At 68.6% G+C, this 20,342-nt stretch overlaps 1 protein-coding gene across 1 annotated transcript in view; it reads left to right on the top strand.

The window, feature by feature from the left end:
* Window positions 1-20,342, top strand: part of NOTCH1 (notch receptor 1) — a 43,762-nt gene that overhangs the window by 7,840 nt on the left and 15,580 nt on the right. The window contains exons 3-15 of the mRNA XM_070430287.1: window positions 8,899-9,161; window positions 9,719-10,057; window positions 12,146-12,268; window positions 12,788-13,021; window positions 13,540-13,695; window positions 13,861-14,046; window positions 14,278-14,391; window positions 15,108-15,221; window positions 15,702-15,935; window positions 16,020-16,130; window positions 16,766-16,958; window positions 18,410-18,555; window positions 18,681-18,794. Coding sequence (XP_070286388.1) covers window positions 8,899-9,161; window positions 9,719-10,057; window positions 12,146-12,268; window positions 12,788-13,021; window positions 13,540-13,695; window positions 13,861-14,046; window positions 14,278-14,391; window positions 15,108-15,221; window positions 15,702-15,935; window positions 16,020-16,130; window positions 16,766-16,958; window positions 18,410-18,555; window positions 18,681-18,794 — 2,327 coding nt within the window. The remainder of the gene's footprint in view (window positions 1-8,898; window positions 9,162-9,718; window positions 10,058-12,145; window positions 12,269-12,787; window positions 13,022-13,539; window positions 13,696-13,860; window positions 14,047-14,277; window positions 14,392-15,107; window positions 15,222-15,701; window positions 15,936-16,019; window positions 16,131-16,765; window positions 16,959-18,409; window positions 18,556-18,680; window positions 18,795-20,342) is intronic.

The raw sequence follows: 20,342 nt of genomic DNA, 5'->3' as shown, positions 1-20,342 counted from the left end.
CCTGGGACAGAAGCATTCTGGGAAATGTGGCCCCTACCCTCCTCCACGCCCCCCATGCTCAGGGGCCGGGACCAGGTTACCGTGACTTCCCAGGGGACGAGGTGAAGCGTTGCCTTTGCTCCGAGGCGAAGCGGCTGCTTGGTGTGGGTGCTGCCCGTCGGGTGGGTGAGGGCACCCCCAGGGGTGTGCAGCCATCACACCTCTCCTGCTAGGCCACCCTGTCCGGAGCCCAGCCCCTGGGGCTCGGCGTTTCCTGAGAGGAGCGCCCGGGGTCCTGGAGGGCTCACACGCGTGGCCGTGCGTGTCCTGGCTCCTCGCTCACTCACACGCGTGGCCGTGCGTGTCCTGGCTCCTCGCTCACGGGCCCCGGGCTCACCTGTGTGGCAGGGCCTTGGGGGTCCGCTGGGGAGGCCGGGGTGACTCCGACACAGCTGCCAAGCCCCGCCCAGTCTCGGCCTGGGGGTCTCAGGATCCGGCCAGGCCCAGATGCTGCTGCCCAAGGGGAGGCCCCGACCGCGGGCACTGGGGGCTCACCTGGCCACCTGCACAGGGTTGATGGGGACAGTGGGCACGGGGCCTCAGGGGAGCTGCTGGCCAGGGGCGGTCAGGCTGAGCCCAGGCCGGTCAGGAAGCTTCTCAGCGGCTGTGACCTGCGGGCCTTGGGGTGAGGGTGGGGGGCTTGCCCCTGGCGGCTGCTCGCCTGGGTGACGGTGTCTCTGAAGTGCTTGCCTTGCTGGTTCTTTTAAGCTGCGTAAAAACTGGTCCCTGTCACTCTGTTGACACCCCAAGCAGCCTCTCCGCCCAGCCCAGGCCTCGGCAGGCAGGTCCCCGTCATAGGTCATAGGTCATAGGCTGGGCCTGAGGCAGTATCTCGGCTCTTGAGTCACAGCTGAGCCACAGGCTCTGCCCTGGGCCTGGGGGTGGGGCGACTAGACCTACTGAGGTGCTGCGTCCCGCGGACACGCCCCTGCCCACTCTCCAGGCCACGGCGGGGCCAGGCTGCTGGGGCCAGGCTGCTGGGGCCAGGCTGCTGGGGCCAGGCTGCTGGGGGGGACGCGGGGATGCGGGGAGCGGCCTCCGGGAAGATCTGTCCCTGTGTGAGCTGCAGGGACGGGGACGGCCATGGCCCTGGGGCCCTGCCTCCCACCATTTCCTCTCGGTTTTGGTTGCTGATGAGTGGAAACGGCAGTTACTGGAAATGAGAGCGGTTGGGGGAGAAGCCAGCGTCTGAGTGTGTGTTTCCCTGACGGCTTTTCAGTAAGAGGCACCGGCTGAGGCCGGGAGGGTGCCAGGCCCTCGGGGAACGTGGGGGGGGGGGGCGCACTTTCGCCCCTGGGGCCTCTGCCTCTTCCTCCTTCCATGGGAGGCCCGGTGACGTGACCGCCTCTGGGCCTTCTGGGTCCACCTGAAGGCCCCCCCCCCCCACCCTGTGCGCGTGTGGCAGGGGCTCAGGCCTCGGTGGCGCCGGCACCTGGGCTGGCAGCACCGGCGCTCAGCAGGCGTGTCTGACGTGCTCACCGGGCCGGGCAGTGACGCGGGCGGCTGTGCTCTGGGCTTCCCCGTCATAGGACGCTGCTCCGCTGGCCCGGGCGGTGCTGCCGTCGATGGCACAGGCCCTGGAACCACCTGCCTCCCATGCGTGGGGGCCGTGACCTCTCTGAGCGCCCCTCCTGGGAGGACGGGGACCCCAGTGGGAAGCACCCCTGGCACAGAGCGCGGCCTCCCTGCATGTGTTCCTCCAGCTCCGCGGCGTCTCAGGCGATGCAGGTTCACATGGGCTGTGGGAGACGGTGGGTCCCCCGAGCCCCCCGCTACCCCCAGAGCCCCTTCCTGCCCACGGGCTCCTCCAGGGGCCAGGCCGCTGCGGCTTGGGGCAAGGTCAGCAAGGACACAGGGCGGACCCCCGCTTTCCGTATGGAAGTCCCCCCTCCCGCCCATAGCCCTCCACCCAGGCCAACTGGCCCAGCGTGTCCCCAGGGTGTGACATGTAGGCCCCTCCCTCATCGGGCCACCCCAGCCTGGGTGCAGGTGGCTGGGCTGTCTCCTAGCATTGGCGGGGTCCCCAGGCACCTTGGGGCTGTGCTGGGCTTGGGGTGAGAGAGAGGGCGGGGTGGGGGGTCCCGGAGCCTGGTGGTGGTCTGCCGAGCAGGGGTGGGGCTGGGGAGCGCTGGGCTGATGTGAACTGGGAGAGAAGGCCAGAGGGAAAGGGGGGCTGGGGACCCCAGAGGGGTGCGAGTGGCTGGCACCACCCCGGAAGCCGGTGCCCCACACTGTGGCCTCCTCGGGGGCAGCCCCCGGCCGGCCCTGCCAGGGTCCTGCTGCCCAGAGTCAAGGGTGTCCTGGGAGCAGGGGAGGAATGGCCAGCGGCCAGCTTGCTGTCGGCTCCGGTCCCTCGTCCCCAGTGCCAGCAGGCGGTGACAGGCGTCCAGCGCTGGTGTGACCCTCCTGCTGGCCAGAAGGGGTGCGGAGGAGCCCCAGTTCCCAGGCCTCTCACCAGGAGCACCCCCGGCCAGGTTTTGTGTTTCAGCCGCTGTGAGGATGTGAGGACGCATTGTCTGCTGCCGCCCGGCAGGTCCCAGGGATCAGGTGGTCCGGGGAGAGACGCAGGCGCCCGGGCACGCAGCTGCCCACCCTCCCTCTGCCCTCGGAGCTCCTGCCGGCCCTGAGCGGCCCTGGACGGCCTGTTCCCACTGTCCAGCCTCTCCCCCAACCTTGTGGACTCCCCTCGGAGTCTGGCCACCTGGGGGCGAGGAAGGCGGAGACGCGCTCCTGGGCGTAACTTGCGTGAGGCCCGTGAGCCCCGTTTTCTCATCGGAAACGGGCCGGGGTGTCCCTGCAGGACGTGCACCGGCAGGACGGCTGCAAGATCCCAACGGGAAGTGCAGGTGGGGCCTCCCTCTCCTCTTCCTGGGACTGCAATGAGGGGGTCCTTGGTGCCTCCCCTGAGTTCTCAGGACACTGAACCCAGCGCCAGGGCTGCCCCGAGTGCCCGCCTCCCTCCCCCCACCCCTGGCATCTCTCCGGCCGGGATCGGGGTTGGCTTTGGCGCGGAGCTCAGCGGCCAGTTGCTACTTAATTAATCGAGTTTGGGATTAAGTCCTCGGCGCCCATCGATCCGGCGCGGCACGGGGCTCGCCTGCTGGGGGCAGAGGCCTGGACACGCCGGGGGCTCTCGGGCTCGTCGTGGGCCTCACGGGGCCGTCTGGGGTCGGGGGGTCCAGGAGAGCCCGGGGAGGACCCGCACCCCAGCCGTGTCTCCAGCGTGGGGCTCTGTCTTTTGGGGAGCAGGTGGGAAACGCCTCCCAGGGGAGGGTCCGCAGGCTTTGCTCCCTCCGCCCGTGGGCTCCCCACCACAGCGGTCGTGGGAGCCCCTGGCCTGTGTTGCTCTGGCCGCGGCAGCTGGGCCGTGTCCGGGAAGCCGCCTGACCTCTGCCCCGGCCTTTCCGTCCCTTCGGCCGGGCACGCCACTTCCCACGTCCGGGGGGAGGCGCGGGGACAATGCGGGGGGCATTGTGTTCCCCGCGGTGGGAAAGCTCGCTTCCGGGGAGGGGAGACGGCTCCGGCCCCCACACAAAGGGCTTCCCCGGAGCCAGGACGGAAGACCCGCTTTTCCTGCTCTTCCTCTTCCCAGCGTTTCAACGCCGCCCCCCCCAAAGGTGCAGCTTGGGAAAGAGACTCCAGGCGGGAGCCCAGAGCCCTGAGCCCTGCGAGCAGCTGTTTGGGCCGGAAAGCAGGGCCTGCAGTGCCCATGGGCGCCCTCTGCCCCCCGCCCCGTGCCCCCCGCTCCTGCTGCCGTTCTGCTCTGAGGCGACTGATATTTGGGGTTGGGGTCTGTCAGCATCAGACCTGGCTGCCCCTTCTGGGGGGGCTGCCTCCCTGCCCCTCTCCTGCTCCCTGAGGCCCTTGAGCCCCCGCCCCCACCCCCACCCCCAGCCCCTGACTGCCTGTGGGCGGGAAGGAAGGAGCTGGAAGCAGGAAGGGTAGGAGGCGAGCAGATCCCAGGCTCCTGGGAGCGCAGGTCACCCTCACCCGTCAGGCAGGTGAGCAGGTGTCTGGACACAGGTGTCTGCGTGTGTCTGTAGGTGTGAAAGGGACCTGGGACCCTCTGCTGTGGCTCCTTGCCCCGGGGGCTTGGGGAGGGGAGGGGAGGGGCTGGGAGCAGTTCCCTGGCACCACTCGCTGGGTCTCAGGGCCCCCGGGGCTTCTTCCGAGGAGCTGAGCTGTCCCGTGTTCCCAGGGGAAAGGACCCCAGGTGGGGGGCGGCCGGCAGAGTCCCCGAGCCCCGCCAGCCTGCCCTCAGGAGGTTGGGGGGTGCTGGGATGTGGGGCCATGGCTGGCTCTGCCCAGGGAGGGGCTGAGGCCTTGGTCAGGGACAGAGTTGGGCTTGTTGGCCCCCCCCACTTCTCCGGCAGGAGTCTGGGGACCCTGGGCCTGGTGCCCCTCAGGCCTGCGCTGCCCTGGCCTGTCTCCCACAGCTGCCCCTTCTGGGCTGGCACGGGGGCAGTTTCTCCTCCCGGGCGGGGGTTTCGGGAGCTCCTGGCCCAGCTGCCCAGGGGCGGGAGGCCTGCCTGGCCGTGGCCCCGGGTCTGTGCCCATCTTGGTGGTTTGGGTGGAGGCTTCAGGGCCTCAGGGGGCCTTTGCTTAGAGCCGCAAGGCCAGGGCCGAGCCGTCCGCACTCCCAGCCTCACCGCAGTGGCCCTGACCTCGCTGGGCTGGTTGCAGCGCACAGAGCAGGAGCCCAAGGACCTGACTCCTTCCTGGGCAGGAAGCCTGGGAGGGGAGGCGGAGCCGTGGGGCTTAGGGGGCATGAGGGGTGGGAGGGGCCTCTGGCCCCTGAGTAACTGCCGTCAGGGTGGCTCAGAGGTCGAGGGGGCGAGGGGGGTGAGGAGGCGGGAAGATGGGCTGAGGAGGAGGCCGTGTGGATGACAGGTGGGTGGAGTCCCGCCTTCCCCGCTACACCTGGGCGGTCCTGCTGGTTAAGGACAGGTGGCCGCTCGGCTCGGTGAGCAGGGGCTGGGACCACGGGGCTGTCCCTCACGGAGACTCGGCCACTGCCCACCTTTGGGGTGGAGGCCCCGGGCCCTGCAGACGTGGTCTCTGGCCAGCAAACTGCTGCTGCGGGTCCTGGGCCGGGCAGTGCGGCCTCTGTGCCAGGAAAGCCCTCGGCCCCGCAGTGTTGCCCTCGTGGAGCTGCATGTCACCTGCCCATCGGCGGAGTCCCCGCCCGGGGGCCTGGCTCCAGTGGGGGGGTTCCCACGGGTGCCTGGCTCCAGTGGGGGGTTCCCACCTGGGGAGGACGGGGGGCGGCAGGGCCGCCTGGACCACTCAGTCCCTGAGGGCGAGCTGAGCCTGTGGCTCCCCACTCCTTTGCGGCTCCCCCTTCCCTCGCTTGGAAGGGAGGGAGCTGTCCTCTGTCCCCTGGGGGTGGCAGATGGCCGCTCAGCTCAGAAAGGAAAACAGCGCCATTTAGGATTAGTCCCGGGTGAAAGGTCGCGGCAACATCTGCCTGCGAGGCTTTCTGGGGTCGCATTTCTGCGGACGCGGAGCGCTCGGGGGAGGGGCCCACAGTGGAAACAGTGAGGCTGCAGCAAAGCAGGGCTGGGGGACAGCAGGCTCCTCGGCCATTTGGCGCTGCTCTGGGCGGGCGGGCGGGAGGCGGCTGCCAGAAGCCGGTCCGAGCCCCCAGCCCCACCTGTCACTCACCTGCTGCGTGCCAGGGCCGCGTGGGGGATGGGGGAGAAGGCGAGTGGAGGAGCAGACGCTGGAGTGACCCCCTTCAGGAGGGACAGCCATGCGAGGCCACCCAGCGTGGGCCCAGGGCGCCGGGAGCTGGCGGTGCGTGGACAGGGCGGTTCCCAGCGGGAGGGGCCGGGCCGGCAGGAGGTGTAGCTCAGGTCACCCTAGGAAGCCCCGAATCCAGGCAAACATTGGGTGCGACTTCCCCCGCCAACCCCGGGCAGCTGTCCCCACAGACACACTGACCCGCTAGGACAGGTGTCCGGGACAGAATGGCCGCCAGGGGCCGTGTGGTCGCTCCCACACTATAGATACACACACATATATATTGATTTCAGGGAGGAAGGGGAGAGAGAGAAACTTCAATGAACAGAACATCATGGACCGGCTGCCTCCTGCACGCCTCCTACTGGGGATGGAGCTCACAACCCGGGCCTGTGTCCTGACCGGGAATCGAACCGTGACCTCCTGGTTCATAGGTCGGCGCTCAACCGCTGAGCCACCTTCTTAGGGAAGTCTGGTCGCCGGGCGACAGGTGTCTGTCTGTCCCTGGGAAGGTCAGCGCTGTGACCAGGGGAGAGGTGCGGGGCTGGAGCCACCTGGAGCTGGAGCCTAGGGGTCAGGCAGGCGCGGCCTCGGGACTGGCCCAGGCCCAGACCTGCCCACCTGGCGTCCTCCCTCCCTGGCTGCACCTGGAGCCCACCCTCCCCCCCCCAGCACCTGCCTCAGCTCCTGTCCCACCTCCAGGTCTGCTCCTCCCTGGTGGCCCTGCCTGCCCAGAGCTGGGGTTCGGGGGGTGGGGGGCGGCTGTGCCCAGGCCCTGCCCCAGGACGGGCAGCATGCCTTCATGGTGCGTCCACCAGGCCTGGTGGAAGCAGAGACAATGGGCCCTCTCAGCTGCTGCTCCCCAAGGAGGAGCCTCCTGCTCCCGCCCGCCGGGGTTGGCGGCCCGTGCGCCCGGCTGGGAGCAGCTGCCGCCGCGTCCCCTGCCACAGGCACCTGCTCCCGCCGCCTTTGTCCACTGCCGACGCCTGACGTACTGGGCGCCTTCTCCTCCCGCCAGCCCCGCCTCACACAGCCTGGCTGTGCTGTGCCCGGGCCAGTGGTTCTCCCTGGCCTCTACCTTGGGGTCCCTGTTCAGGACTGGGTGGCACGAGGGCTGAGAGGGGTGTTCCCTGGGACGCTGCCCCAGGGCTCGAGGGTTCAGTCATATCTGGGCAGGGCTTTCTGGTCCATTTGGGGGACACCCAGTGTCCAGACACATCAGGGGTAGTGGCGGGGTCCCCGTGGTGCCCCCAGGACCAGTGACAGAGGCGTAGCCCACAAAATATAGGGCACCGGGCAGCCTCCCCTCCCCTTGGAGCTGGGGGGGCAGAGAGGGAGAGGGAGGCGGGACCGGGCAGCTCCCACCGCTGGGATGGGCAGTGCCCTCTGCCCGGCACCCACCGCTGCCCGCTCTGCCGGCCGCTCGGAAAGAAAAAAGAGCCTTTTCTCCCAGTGGGAGCGGCAGCCAGCTCCTCCTGACAATGGGAGGCATTGAGGGCTGGGGGAGGGGCTGCCGCTGCCCCCCACCCCCACCCCGCCCCCGTTCCCAGTGAGCTCAGGCCAGGGCTGTGGCCTGTAACTGGATCCACACACTGTGGGAGCCCCAGCCGCCTTCCCCGGACTGGGGAGTGAGGCTTTGGGGGAGCCCCCGGGAGCCCAGCCTCGCGGGAGCCCCAGCACTGGCTGCGGAGCCCCAGGGCGCCCCTGGCGTCTGCCCGGCGGCTCAGGCCTGAGTGGCTCTCGGCCCTCCCATGGGGCAGCTTGTTGCTCTAAGCCAGTTGTTTGGGACTTTTGGCTTCTGGCAACAGATGGTGGGCCGGAGTGGCCATTTTGCGCCCTCCCCGGCCGCCCTGAGCCGCGGCCACGGATAAAAGCCTTCAGGGGGACGGGGAGCCTGGGGGACAGGGAGCAGCCCAGCTGCCGAGAAACGCTCAGGCCCCGGCCCCCACCACCCGCTGCCCTCAGGCCGGGCCTTCTCCTGGGGGGACCGTGAGGGGCGGGCGTGAGGGCTGGACAGCTGGCATCTAAATGTGGCCACAGCTCCAGGGGCGGTGCCAGGGCAGCCCCCTCCTGCTGCGCTCTGGAAGGCGGACGGCTCATGCCCAGGAGCGTTGAGCCCCTGTTTATCCAGGGGACCCCCTGGCTCTCCGCCAGCTCCCCCCCCTCCCGCCCCAGTGCCCAGAGCTGTGGGCGCAGCAAGGAGGCCGCCTTCCCAGGCCGCCGCGGGCGGCACGTTCTGCCTCAGAGGCTCTGCCTCTGGGAAGGGCAACGCCTGGCTGGTCCCAGAGCCTCCGCTGAGCTTTCCCGCCAGAGCGAGGCCCGAGGTGCCCTTGGGGGGGCGGGGGGCGGGTCCGGTCCAAGCTCTAGACGCCGGGCCACCAGGTGGGGGAGGGAGGCAGGAGGCCCCTCCGCTCACCTGCTCCCGAGGTGCCTGCAGTGTTCTGGGGGGACACAGGCCTGCCCGCCTGCCCCCGGGGCTCAGGAAGGACCCCGGCACCTTCGTTTGTCCCTCTGTGAAGTGGGGGTTCCCATCCCGGTTCGTGTTGCCTGGAAAGGGAATGAGCCGAGTCGGTGCTGGATGTGGGTGGGGGCGGGGCGCCAAGCTGAGCCCAGCGAGGTCCCTGGGAGGCATCTTCATGGTGGACAGCCCAGAGGGGGACGGGGGACACGACGGAGTTCAGAGCCACCTCCACACACCCCACCCCAGCGGCTCTGGCCGGTCTGTGCCCCCCGGGGGTTGCTGAGATCCAAGCCGGGTCCTGCCGAACCTCCTGGTCTCTAGCCCGTTCCCCCAGCTAACGAGGGTGAAGTTCACTTAGTACGAAATTAGCTGCTTGACAGTGTACAGTTCCGTGGCATGTGGCACAGTCACCGTGTGGTGCAGTCACAGCCCTGACACGTCCACGTCCGCTGGAGGAGCCCCCGTGGCAGCCCGCCCGCTGTGCCCGCTGCCTCCAGGCGGGGTGCTGAGCTGCGGTGCAGCGAGGCCCCCAGACGGATGCTGGGCAGCAGGGCAGGCGGGGCCCCCAGACGGGTGCTGGGCGGCGGGGCCCCCAGACGGGTGTTGGGTGGTGGGGTGTCCGTGGACTGACCGCTCGGTGTGTCTGTCGCCCACAGCTGCAGCGAGGCCTTCGTGGGCCAGCGGTGCCAGGTGCACAGCCCCTGCCTCAGCGCCCCCTGCAGGAACGGCGGGACGTGCCACGTGCTGGACCGGGGCGGCCTGGCGGACTACACCTGCAGCTGCCGCCTGGGCTTCTCTGGGCCCCTCTGCCTGACGCCCCAAGACAACGCCTGCCTCCCCAACCCCTGCCGCAACGGCGGCACCTGCGACCTGCTCACGCTCGCCGACTACAAGTGCCTCTGTCCCCCCGGCTGGTCAGGTGAGGGAGCCGGCGGGGGGCCCCCCCGAGCACCCCGTCAGGCCCTCGTCCCCACGAGGGCGGGCTGGCCTGGCCCTGCCCCCGCTGCCCTGCATGTGCCGAGCTGGCAGTGCCCAGCCCGTCTGAGTGGCCGGAGGAGGCCCTGGGCTTTCGTTGGGCCGTCGGGGACTGTGATCCCCAAACAGCTCCGAGCCTCCACCCCCGAGTCCCCGCTGCAGCCCCGGAGCTGTGGGGTTCCGCTGCCTGCGCGGCTCCCCCTCGCCGCCCCCTGCTGCCCAGGGGTCAGGGCCCTAGACGGAAGTTCCTAGGAGTGTGGGCTCGGAAACGCGGACACAGGCCCCGTCGGACCTGGGCCCCTGTTCCCCGGGCAGGGGCTCAGCCTCTGGAACCTGGTCCCTTGTCGACAGAAAGACGGCCGTGTTGGGCGGCGGGTCCGGGGGGTTAAAGAGAGGATGCCGCTCGGCCCGTCCCAGCCCCACACCTCCGGGGTCCTGGGGGGAGGCCCCCGTGGGGAGCAGGGCAGCCAGAGCGCCCCTCTTACCCACCTTGCCCACCAGGGAAGACGTGCCAGCAGGCGGACCCGTGCGCCTCCAACCCCTGTGCCAACGGCGGCCAGTGCCTGCCCTTCGAGGCCTCCTACATCTGCCGCTGCCCGCCCGGCTTCCACGGCCCCACCTGCCGGCAGGACGTGAACGAGTGTGGCCTGAGCCCCCCGCCCTGCCGCCACGGGGGCACCTGCCTCAACGAGGTCGGCTCCTACCGCTGTGTCTGCCGCGCCACCCACACCGGCCAGCACTGCGAGCTGCCCTACGTGCCCTGCAGCCCCTCCCCCTGCCAGAACGGGGGCACCTGCCGGCCCACGGGCGACACCACGCACGAGTGCGCCTGCCTGCCAGGTACGCCGGCCGCCTCGGCCGGGAGGGCGGCGGGCGGGTGAACGGGGTGTACGCCCCAAGCACGAATCAGAAGGTGGTCCTGGGTGCGTCGTGCGGGTGGGTCTGGAGTAAGGAAGAGCGTGAGGACGGCGTAGGGCCAGGCGCCACCCCGGGCCCCCACCTGCCCGTTTCTGACCGGTGGGCGTTGCTGTGACTGGACAGCTGGGCCCACAACCCCCAGAGGGCCCAGGAACCCCCGCAGCCCCTGGAGGGGCTCCTTGGGGAGGCCTGGCCCTGCCCGAGTCTGGCTGGGGCCTCCTTGGCATTCCCTCCGAGCAGCAGGCACAGCCTCTCTGCTCAGCCTCCCGGGCAGCAGGCACCGCCACCCTGGAGTCCCCTCATCTTGGGGTCCCTAGAGCCCCATGCACGGTGCAGAACTCCCTGCTGCAGGAGCTCTCACCCGTGCAACCCGGGGCTTCCCCTGGTTCCCGGGGGTGGGGCTGGTCCTCCCTCCCTCCTGTCTCCTGGGCTCCTGTGGGTGCGGTGGGGGCACCGGCAGGCACCAGAACCCCCTTCTGTTCCCCCAGCAGGCCCGCAGCACCAGGTCACACTGGTCTTTCCATCATAGTTTATCTCGGTTGCTGGCGACCTAAAAATAATAACGACACCTTTGGTCTGTCAGCGGCACAACGGGGAGGTGGGACCCCAGCAGGGGGGTGGGTGGGGTGTGGTTCCTCGGGGGCATAGCGCCCGGCTGACCTGGGGATGACCTGGGGGTGGCCCCAGCCTGCACGCCACCCGCCCAGACGGGGCCCTGCAAAGAGGAAGTGTGTTGTCGGCCGTCACGCCCGGCCTCACCGCAGCGCTGCCTCTTCGTGCGGACGCCAGGCTCCGGCTTCCTGCGCGCAAGGGGTGCCCCCGCCCTCCGCCAGCCTCGGTGGCTGCTCCGCGGTCTCTGGGGAGTGAGGGCCCAGCCCTCCGGCCAGGCCAACCCCAGGCTCTCGGTTCAGATACCTTCTTGGGGGCTATGTGACCTCGAGCCGGGGCCTCCGTGCTGGCCCTGCCTGGGCGGGTGGGGGAGCCCAGTCGGGGGGAGCCCTGGTCGGGGTGAGCCCAGCTCTCTAGTCCTCTAGCCCACCCACTTTAGAAGGAGATCCTTTGAGGCGCGGGGCCCCCCAACATAGCAGGAAGCAGAACATGGGTCCTGACTCTGATGTGGGTGCTCCCCACACCTCTCTGACTTCCATTTGGCTTTTGCTCCGGGGAGCCGGGGGGCGGGAGGGCACTCGGTCTCTAAGGGCGGGGTGTTCAGGGGCGGGGGGCGGGGAGTTAATGGGTAACCGGTTGCAGTTTGGCTGTTGCCAGACACACCTCTCCGGGCTGATCATTGACCGTGGGAGGTGCATGCTTAACAGCTGACAGGCAGGGAGCCCCGGGAGGTCGGGCCCGGGTTGGGAGGAGCTGGGCACGCGGCTCTGGGCGCCCCTAGGACTGCCCACCTGGTCCTGCCCACACCGCTGCCCAGCTTGGAGGCCCCCATCCCCTGCGGCTCCTGTCCAGTGGGGTACCCGTGGCCCAGCGCCCCACACAGCGCCTGGCCCGCAGGCAGTGCCCGGCCACGGAGCCACTAGGCACTCCCGGCCACGGAATGGTTTCTGTGGGGACCCTCAGAACCTGTGCCCATGAATCTGCCCGTCCAACTGCCCTTCTTAGAATATATATATATATATATATATATACACACACACACACACACATATATGTTTTTATTGATTTCAGAGAGGAAGGGAGAGGGAGAGAGAGAGAGAAACATCAACGATGAGAGAGAATCGTGGATCGGCTGCCTCCTGCTCGCCCCACACTGGGGATCAAGCCCGCAACCAGGCATGTGCCCTGACCAGGAATTGACCTGCGACCTCCTGGTTCATAGGTCGACGCTCAACCACTGAGCCACGCCGGCCGGGCCCAACTGCCCTTTACAGATGGTTCCTTGGAGAGAAACGTGCTGCTTGGTCACAGGAGTGGGGAGGGCAGGGATGGGGTACGGACCCCAAGGCAGCAGGTGCCGCAGGGCAAGGGCTGACCGGGCCCCGGCCGCTCTCGCCACAGGCTTCACCGGCCAGAACTGCGAGGAAAACATCGATGACTGTCCGGGAAACAGCTGCCAGAACGGGGGCACCTGCGTGGACGGCGTGAACACCTACAACTGCCGCTGCCCGCCCGAGTGGACAGGCACGTACCCGTCACACTGCTCCCCAGCAGGAGGCGGTGGTGAGGGCCCGAGAGCCCGGGCCCGGCCAGGAGGATGGTGTGACCTGGGGCAGCCCCTCTGCCCATGACCAGGGTCTGAGGCCCCCCTCCCCCGGGGGTCAGCGTAGACGTGGGCATTGGCAGCCCGGGCCCAGGCAGCCCTGTGCCAGAATCCACTCCCCAGGTTTGAGCCCAGCTGGTTGGGTAGGACTTAGGGACGCTGGTCAGTGATGCAGCCCCGGCCCTTGGGGCCCACAGTTCGGAGGGGATGGCAGACACGAGTGGGCCCCAGTGCACCTGTGTGCTCAGTCACAGCAGAGATAGAAGCCACCCTGGTGCCCGTGGCGAAGGGGAAGACGTGACTCAGGCCGGCACGGAGTGGAGGAGCCCTGGAAGGCTTCCTGGTGGAGGCGGACCCTGCGCCTGGAGGGTGGGGTCTCTGCCCGGGGTGGAGGGTCTGGAAGCAGCCGCCCGCCGGCCCAACGGTCCCGGTGCCCGCAGGTCAGTACTGCACCAAGGACATGGACGAGTGCCAGCTCATGCCCAACGCCTGCCAGAACGGCGGCACCTGCCACAACACCCAGGGCGGCTACAACTGCGTGTGCGTCAACGGCTGGACGGGCGAGGACTGCAGCGAGAACATCGACGACTGCGCCAGCGCGGCCTGCTTCCACGGCGCCACCTGCCACGACCGCGTGGCCTCCTTCTACTGCGAGTGTCCCCACGGCCGCACAGGTGAGGGCGGGTGCGGTGACACCGGCCTCCGCGGGCCAGGCCTGGCGCTCATCACCTCACCCGGACGCACGGCTGGCTTTGCAGGGCCCCCAGGGATGATGCGAAGGGGCCTTTCTGGAGGGAAGAGGGGCAGAGGGTGCCCGCGGTCAGGCCCGCTGGGGATTAACCCGTGTGTCCTGGGACACTCAGCAGGGTCACTCAGAATCCCTGGCCAGTGTGGCACAGTGGATAGAGCGTCAGCCTGTGGACCGAAAGGTCCCAGGTTCGATTCTGGTCAAGGGCACATGCCCGGGTTGCAGGCTCGATCCCCAGTAGGCGGCGTACAGGAGGCGGCCGGTCAATGGTCCTCTCGTCATTGATGTTTCTCTCTCTCTCCCTCTCCCTCTCCCTTCCTCTCTGAAATCAATAGAAAAATATTCTATTTAAAAAGGCATCGCAGTGGGAGGCCCTTCCCCAGTGGGTCTGGGTGGGTAGAGCGGGGGGTGGGGCAGCGCCCGCTGATGCCGACGCTCCGCCAGGTCTGCTGTGCCACCTCAACGACGCCTGCATCAGCAACCCCTGCAACGAGGGCTCCAACTGCGACACCAACCCCGTCAACGGCAAGGCCATCTGCACCTGCCCCTCGGGGTACATGGGGCCGGCCTGCAGCCAGGACGTGGACGAGTGCTCGCTGGGTATGCGCCAGGCAGGGCGGGGCGGGGCGGGGCGGGTGGCGACGGGGCAGCCGGGAGCTCTGCCCTCGGAGGGTCCCCGGTCTGATGGGGGAGGCGGGCAGGTCCCTCCCGGACCGTTGGAGGCTGGGGTGCTGGGAGCAGCCCCTGACCGCGCTGCGCCCCCAGGTGCCAACCCCTGTGAGCACAAGGGCAAGTGCATCAACACGCTGGGCTCCTTCGAGTGCCGGTGCCTGCAGGGCTACACTGGCCCGCGCTGCGAGATCGACGTCAATGAGTGCGTCTCGAACCCGTGTCAGAACGACGCCACCTGCCTGGACCAGATCGGGGAGTTCCAGTGCATCTGCATGCCTGGTGCGTGGGCCGCTAGGGGAGCTGGGGGTGGGGCAGACAGCCCCCAGCCCCCGTGCCGCCCGGGCGACAGACTAAGGCGGCATCCGGGGAGACCGAGGGAGGCCCAGCCTGCAGGGCAGAGCAGAGCGCGGGGCACTGGGGTGTGGGACCAGGCGCCCGGAGCTGCAGGTCAGGTGTGGGTGTCTCTTTCTGGGCCGGGACGTTCACGGCCCCTGCTCTCCCCCCGCCCAGGCTACGAGGGTGTGCACTGCGAGGTGAACCGGGACGAGTGTGCCAGCAGCCCCTGCCTGCAGAACGGCCGCTGCCTGGACAAGATCAACGAGTTCCAGTGCGAGTGCCCCACAGGTGCGCCCGCTCGCATGCCCGCCCGCCGCAGGGCTGTCCCAGCCCGGCCCTCTGTGCCTCTGGACAGGCCGAGCCCTGACGTCCCCCTGTGGGTGGCCCTGCCCCAGCCCGGGCCTCATTCTGCGGGAGCCCTGCCTGTCCTTCCCCCCAGAACTGGATGGGGGCGTCCCGGCTGGGGCGCACTACCCCTCATCGTGCTGGGTGTGCTTGCGGGGGTCGCGGAGCCGGGGGAACAGAGATGCCCCTCCTTGCTGCTGGGGTTCCCTGGAGGGGAGGGCGCCCGGGGACCCCGCAGGGGTTGGGTAGGAGGAGGCACCAGCCCAGCTCTGGGGGCTCCTGGCTGGCGGGGAGGGCACCATGGACATGGGGGCTCCTGGAGCCCCAGGGGGCTGAGTCTGTCCCATGGAAGCAAGTCAGAGCCTTGGGCTCCTGAGATGCAAATCGGCCTCCCCAGACACCATGGGGAACCCAGACTCCACCTGCCTGGGCTGTAGCCATGGCAACCACAGTTGCTCTGGGGAAAGCCCTGTGGGGCCCCCGAGAGGTGGGCCTGGGCTGAGAGCTGACGTGGGGAGGAGAGCGCTCTGGGTGGGGATGCCGCGTCCCTGTGGAGCACGCGCAGGGGGCCCCTCGCGGGAACCTCGTGTGGTCCGGCTGGGGCTCGGCCACGGGCCGTGGTGCCCGGCCATCTGCAAGCCGCCGCTGTGCCGCCGCAGGCTTCACCGGGAACCTGTGCCAGTACGACGTGGACGAGTGCGCCAGCACGCCCTGCAAGAACGGCGCCAAGTGCCTGGACGGGCCCAACACCTACAGCTGCGTGTGCACGGAAGGTGGGGCCGCTGCGGGCGCAGGGAGGGAAAGCGCGCGGCTCCCGAGGGGGCGGGGGACGGGGCCTCAGCCTGGGAGCCCTTGTCCTGGGGCCAAGGGCGCAGCTCAGTGCTGACCCTGCAGTGGAGGCGCCTGTCTTTTTCACATTTTTTAAAATATTTTTTTTATTGACTTCAGAGAGGGAGCGGGAGAGAGAAACATCAATGAGAGACAATCATGGATCGGCTGCCTCCTGCACGCCCCCTACTGGGGGCAACCCAGGCATGTGTCCTGACCCAGAATCGAACCGTGACCTCCTGGTTCATAGCTCGATGCTCAACCCCTGAGCCACGCCGGCCGGGCAAGGCGTCTCTCCATAAAGGACACCTCCCCGGTCCTCCCTGCCAGGACACCAGTGACCTGGGTCCGGTGGCAGAGCTCGGGGCAGGGGACGGCCTAGTGCCCAGGGAGCAGCCGCTCTGAGCTCGGCCCCCGCCCTGCAGGCTACACGGGGCCCCACTGCGAGGTGGACATCGACGAGTGTGACCCCGACCCCTGCCACTACGGGTCCTGCAAGGATGGCGTGGCCGCCTTCACCTGCCTGTGCCGGCCCGGCTACACGGGCCACCACTGCGAGACCAACATCAACGAGTGCCACAGCCAGCCCTGCCGCCACGGGGGCACCTGCCAGGACCGCGACAACGCCTACCTCTGCCTCTGCCTCAAGGGGACCACAGGTGCCGGCCGGGCTCGGTGTCGGGGGGCAGGGGGCGCGGCGGCGGGGCTCAGGCGCTGACCACCACGGGCCCCTCACCCCTCAGGACCCAACTGTGAGATCAACCTGGACGACTGTGCCAGCAACCCCTGCGACTCGGGCACGTGCCTGGACAAGATCGACGGCTATGAGTGTGCCTGCGAGCCGGGCTACACGGGTGAGCGGTCCTGGGGGTCAGGGGCCCCACCTGGCTCCATCCCTCAGAGCCCTGCTCACGGCCTGGCCTTGGGCTGAGGCTGTGCTCAGAGGTCGAGGTCAGCGATGGCCCTGGGCCCTCAGCCAGGGCAGGACGGTGCGGGAGCCGCCCAGGGCCCACTGTCGGGCTCCAGCGGCACCGGGGATCCGTGGGCACCTCAGCCGGCCCAGCGGGCTGAGAACACAGCCAGGGTCCAGGGCACCGTCAGCCTCGGCCTCCACCGTCTGCCCCGAGCAAGTCCTGGCTCTCGGGGCCTCAGGTGCCCCCGCAGTCAGAGGGCACAGTGCAGGCTCTGCCCTGGGTCACTGGGAGGGGGACTTCCTCTAGTGCCGGTGAGCGCCCGGCACAGAGTGTGGGCCAGGCTGCCTGGCGCCGCAGGTGACACTCGTGTAAAATGCCAGCTCGGCCCGGCCACATGGCTCAGTGGTTGAGCGTCGACCTATGAACCAGGAGGTCACAGTTTGATAAATATATATTTAAAAAAAATAATAAAAATGCCAGCTCGGCCGGTGTCCCCGTGAAAAACAGGTGAGGGGTCGGTTATCATCCCCGGTTTAACGGGAGGAAACTGAGGCTCGGCACCCCTCCACCCCCAGGGAGCATGTGCAACATCAACATCGACGAGTGCGCCGGCGGCCCCTGCCACAACGGCGGCACCTGCGAGGACGGCACCAACGCCTTCACCTGCCGCTGCCCCGAGGGCTACCACGGCCCCTCCTGCCTGTCCGAGGTCAACGAGTGCAGCAGCGACCCCTGTGCCCACGGGGCCTGCCGGGACGGCCTCAACGGGTGCGGGCCCGGGGCGGGGCGGGGGGCCGGGCGCAGGCGCACGTCTACCCCTCCAGTCCACGGCCGTGAGCTGTGCCCCCAGGAAGGCGGCTGTGTGGTGGCCGGCAGGGGGCAGGCTGGGGAGCTCCCGACGGGCCAGATGGTGGCCCCGGGCCGGGCGGTGGGTACTGTGACCCCGAGGACAGATACGCTGTCTGTGCCCAGCACAGACACCTGCTCCGCCCTGGTCTGTGCGCAGCGCGTCCCCGGGCCACGTGCCGCCCTGAGCCACCTGGCCTCGCGGGCACAGTGCTGGCTCCGGGGTGGGTCCTCGGTGTCCCTGAGACTCAGTGCCCTGTGGTTCGTGAGAAGCGGCTGTTGTGGGTTTCGTCTGGCTCCTCGGGCAGCTCCTCGAGTCTACGGACGTGGAAGGGGCAGCTTTTTTTAAGTATTTTTCATTGATTTTTAGAGAAAGTGGAAGGGAGAGGGAGAGAGAGAAACATCAATGATGAGAGAGAATCAGGGATCGGCCGCCTCCTGCACGCCCCACACTGGGAATCGAGCTCGCAACCCGGGCCTGTGCCCTGACCGGGAATCGAACCTGGAACCTCTTGGTTCCTGCTCAACCACTGAGCCCCGCCGGCGGGGCGGGGGCACCTTTTACTCCTCACAAGCCCCTTCAGCCACCCTGAGCTTACGTTGAGGAGGTGGCTGAGGAACCTGAGGGTGGGGTGGGTGCCAGCAGCCACGCCTGTCGTTAGAGGCGCAGGTGCGGTGCGGACGGTGGCCGGGGACGGGGCTGCCCGCGTGTGCAGCGCGGGGCCGCTGGCTGCTCCCTGCTGCTCACGGGGTTCAGAGGGCTCCGGGCGGGGAACCGTCATGGCCAGGAGGGTGGTCGCCTGCAGAGGGGGTGCAGCTGCTCTCCCTGGCCCAGCCCTCGCCCGGCGTCTCTCCCGTGTGGCTGCCCCGGGTCTCCTCTTTTATGATAAACCCCAAGTCTAGTAAGTGAGCTCTTTCCTGAGTTCTGGGAGCTGGTCTAGCAAATTACCAAGCTGAGGGGGTGTGAGCCCCTGTGTGTGGGTGGTCGGTCAAAAACACAGGTGGCCCTAGGGCTTGTGATTGGCGTTGGACATGGGGCGGGCTGTGGGCCCGGGCCCTTCACCCTCGTCTGGTGTCGGAAGTCTTAGGGTGCAGAGGGGACACGGAGCTCTTTCTGACACCCGTTACGTGCCCGCATCGCTCTGTCTGCACGGGGCCATTGAGGTGGGCAGGGGCCCTGCGCCCTCATTTGGCACAGAGAGGGCAAGCACTGGGTTCAGGGCCACACAGCCAGGGCTGGTGGGTGCTGGTGCCCCACCTCAAAGGACGGAGGGTCAGAGGGGATGGCCGCCTCCAGGCCATGCGACCAGGAGCGTGTGGGGGCGGGGAACGCCCACCTCGGCCGCCCCTGAGCAGCGTGGTCCCCTCTGCAGGTACAAATGTGACTGCGACCCCGGCTGGAGTGGGGCCAACTGTGACGTCAACAACAACGAGTGCGAGTCGAATCCCTGTGTCAACGGCGGGACCTGCAAGGACATGACCAGCGGCTACGTGTGCACCTGCCGCGAAGGCTTCAGCGGTGAGTGTGTGTGTGTGTGGGGGGGGCTTGTGCAGAGCGGGGCTCCGGGACAGTGGCTCAGGCCAGGGCCCAGCGCAGGGCACAGCACGCGCTGACGGGTACGCTGACCGCTGCGCCCTCCTCAGGCCCCAACTGCCAGACCAACATCAACGAGTGTGCGTCCAACCCGTGTCTGAACCAGGGCACCTGCATCGATGACGTGGCCGGGTACAAGTGCAACTGCCTGCTGCCCTACACAGGTGAGGGCGGGGCGGGGCCTGCAGGGGGGCGGGGCCTGCAGGGGGGCGGGGCCTGGGCCGCCCAGTGGATGAAGGCGCAGTGGTGGCCGTGGGGTGTGCAGCGGCTTTCACGGCCGCCTTGTCTGCGTGCTCGACAGCCCCTCCCAGAGGTTCTGCTCTGCATGCGGGGCCTTAGGCCGGCTGCTTTCGGGCCTCGTTGCCAGATGAGCATAAACAAATAGAGGATGGCCCGGCCGTGTGGCTCAGTGGTGGAGCGTCCCGGTTCAATTCCCCGTCAGGGCACATGCCGGTTTCGGGCTTGACCCCCAGTAGGGAGGGTGCAGGAGGCAGCCGATCAATGGTTTTTCTCTCGTCATTGATGTTTCTGACTCTCCTCCTCCCTTTCTTTCTGAAGACAATTAAAAATAAAGTGCGGGATGCCCGGGAGAGGACTTCAGTATAAGTAGGCCCCAAATATTTCACCTGGCGGCCTGCTCAGGGGTGAGGCGGTGGAGTCCTCGGCACAGAGGCAGGGCCGGGCCTGGCTGGCGGCCTCCAGGGCTGGGTGCCGGGGCCCGGGGCCAGGTGTGGGTCCCTTGCCCGCAGGCAGGCCCTCCGTGTGGGAACAAGGGGCCTCCCTTCCCGCTGGCAGAGGCACTTTCCTGGGTGCCCCAGCCTCCGTTCTCGTCCGGCCGAGGGGTCACAGGAACCGTCCCTCTAGGAGAGCTATGCAAAGAGTTAAAAACCAAAAGGCCACACCATGGGCCCTGGGGGTGGGCCAGGGTGCTGCGCCCGGAGTCCTGAGATGGCCCTGCCCGGGGGGCGGGGGGGCCAGGGGGAGCCTGTGGTTCCCATGACATCGGGTGGCCGGAGGCCAGGGCCGTGTTTTCTTTGACCAACGCGAGGGGCCTGGGTTTTCTCTCCTGAATCGGTGAGGAAGCCCCGGGGGCCGCCCAGGCCTCCACGCCCGGCACACCGAGCCCCTGCGGCAGGCAGGCAGGCTGCTGGCGGAGGCGGGAGGCCGGCGGGAGGAGCCGCCGGTGCTGACCTGCTTCCCGTCCGCCCGCTTCCTGCTTCCCTTCGCACAATTGTCGGAAACTCTGGCCAGTTTCCTGCCTGCCCGGGTCACCGTGGAAACCGAAAGAAAGAAGGGCCTGGAAAATCGCAGCGGCCCGGCCAGGGAGATAACGGCCGCGAGGAAGATAACGCTTCCTCGGACCGGCCCTGCGGCCGTAAACAGGAAGACCGCACGGACTTTCGGGGAGATTGTGGCCGGTGTGCAGAGGCGCTCGCCAGGCCCCTGCTCTGTCCCCGGGCTCCCCGATAACTAGGATGTGCCCCAGCTGGAGCTGGCACAGCCCCCACAGTGGCTGGCCTGTGCCCTGCGGTCACTGCCTTGTTCCCTGGCCTCGCTCGATGGGCGCCTCCCGCCTGGGACACGAGAGGCCAGGACCAGGCCTGAGGCCCCCGCGTGCGTGGGGGGCGCCAGCCCTGACTGCCAGGTGCTCCTCGGGGGCGAGGCCCAGGCTGTGCCCTGCAGCCCCTGGGAGCCAGGTGTCCATCCGGTTT

This window comes from Myotis yumanensis, unplaced genomic scaffold (assembly GCF_028538775.1).
Source record: "Myotis yumanensis isolate MYYU_CA2020_CCGP unplaced genomic scaffold, mMyoYum1.0.hap1 SCAF_12, whole genome shotgun sequence".
NCBI lineage: Eukaryota > Metazoa > Chordata > Mammalia > Chiroptera > Vespertilionidae > Myotis > Myotis yumanensis.
The sequence above is the reverse complement of the archived record's forward strand: the minus strand, read 5'-3'. Positions and strand labels throughout refer to the sequence as shown.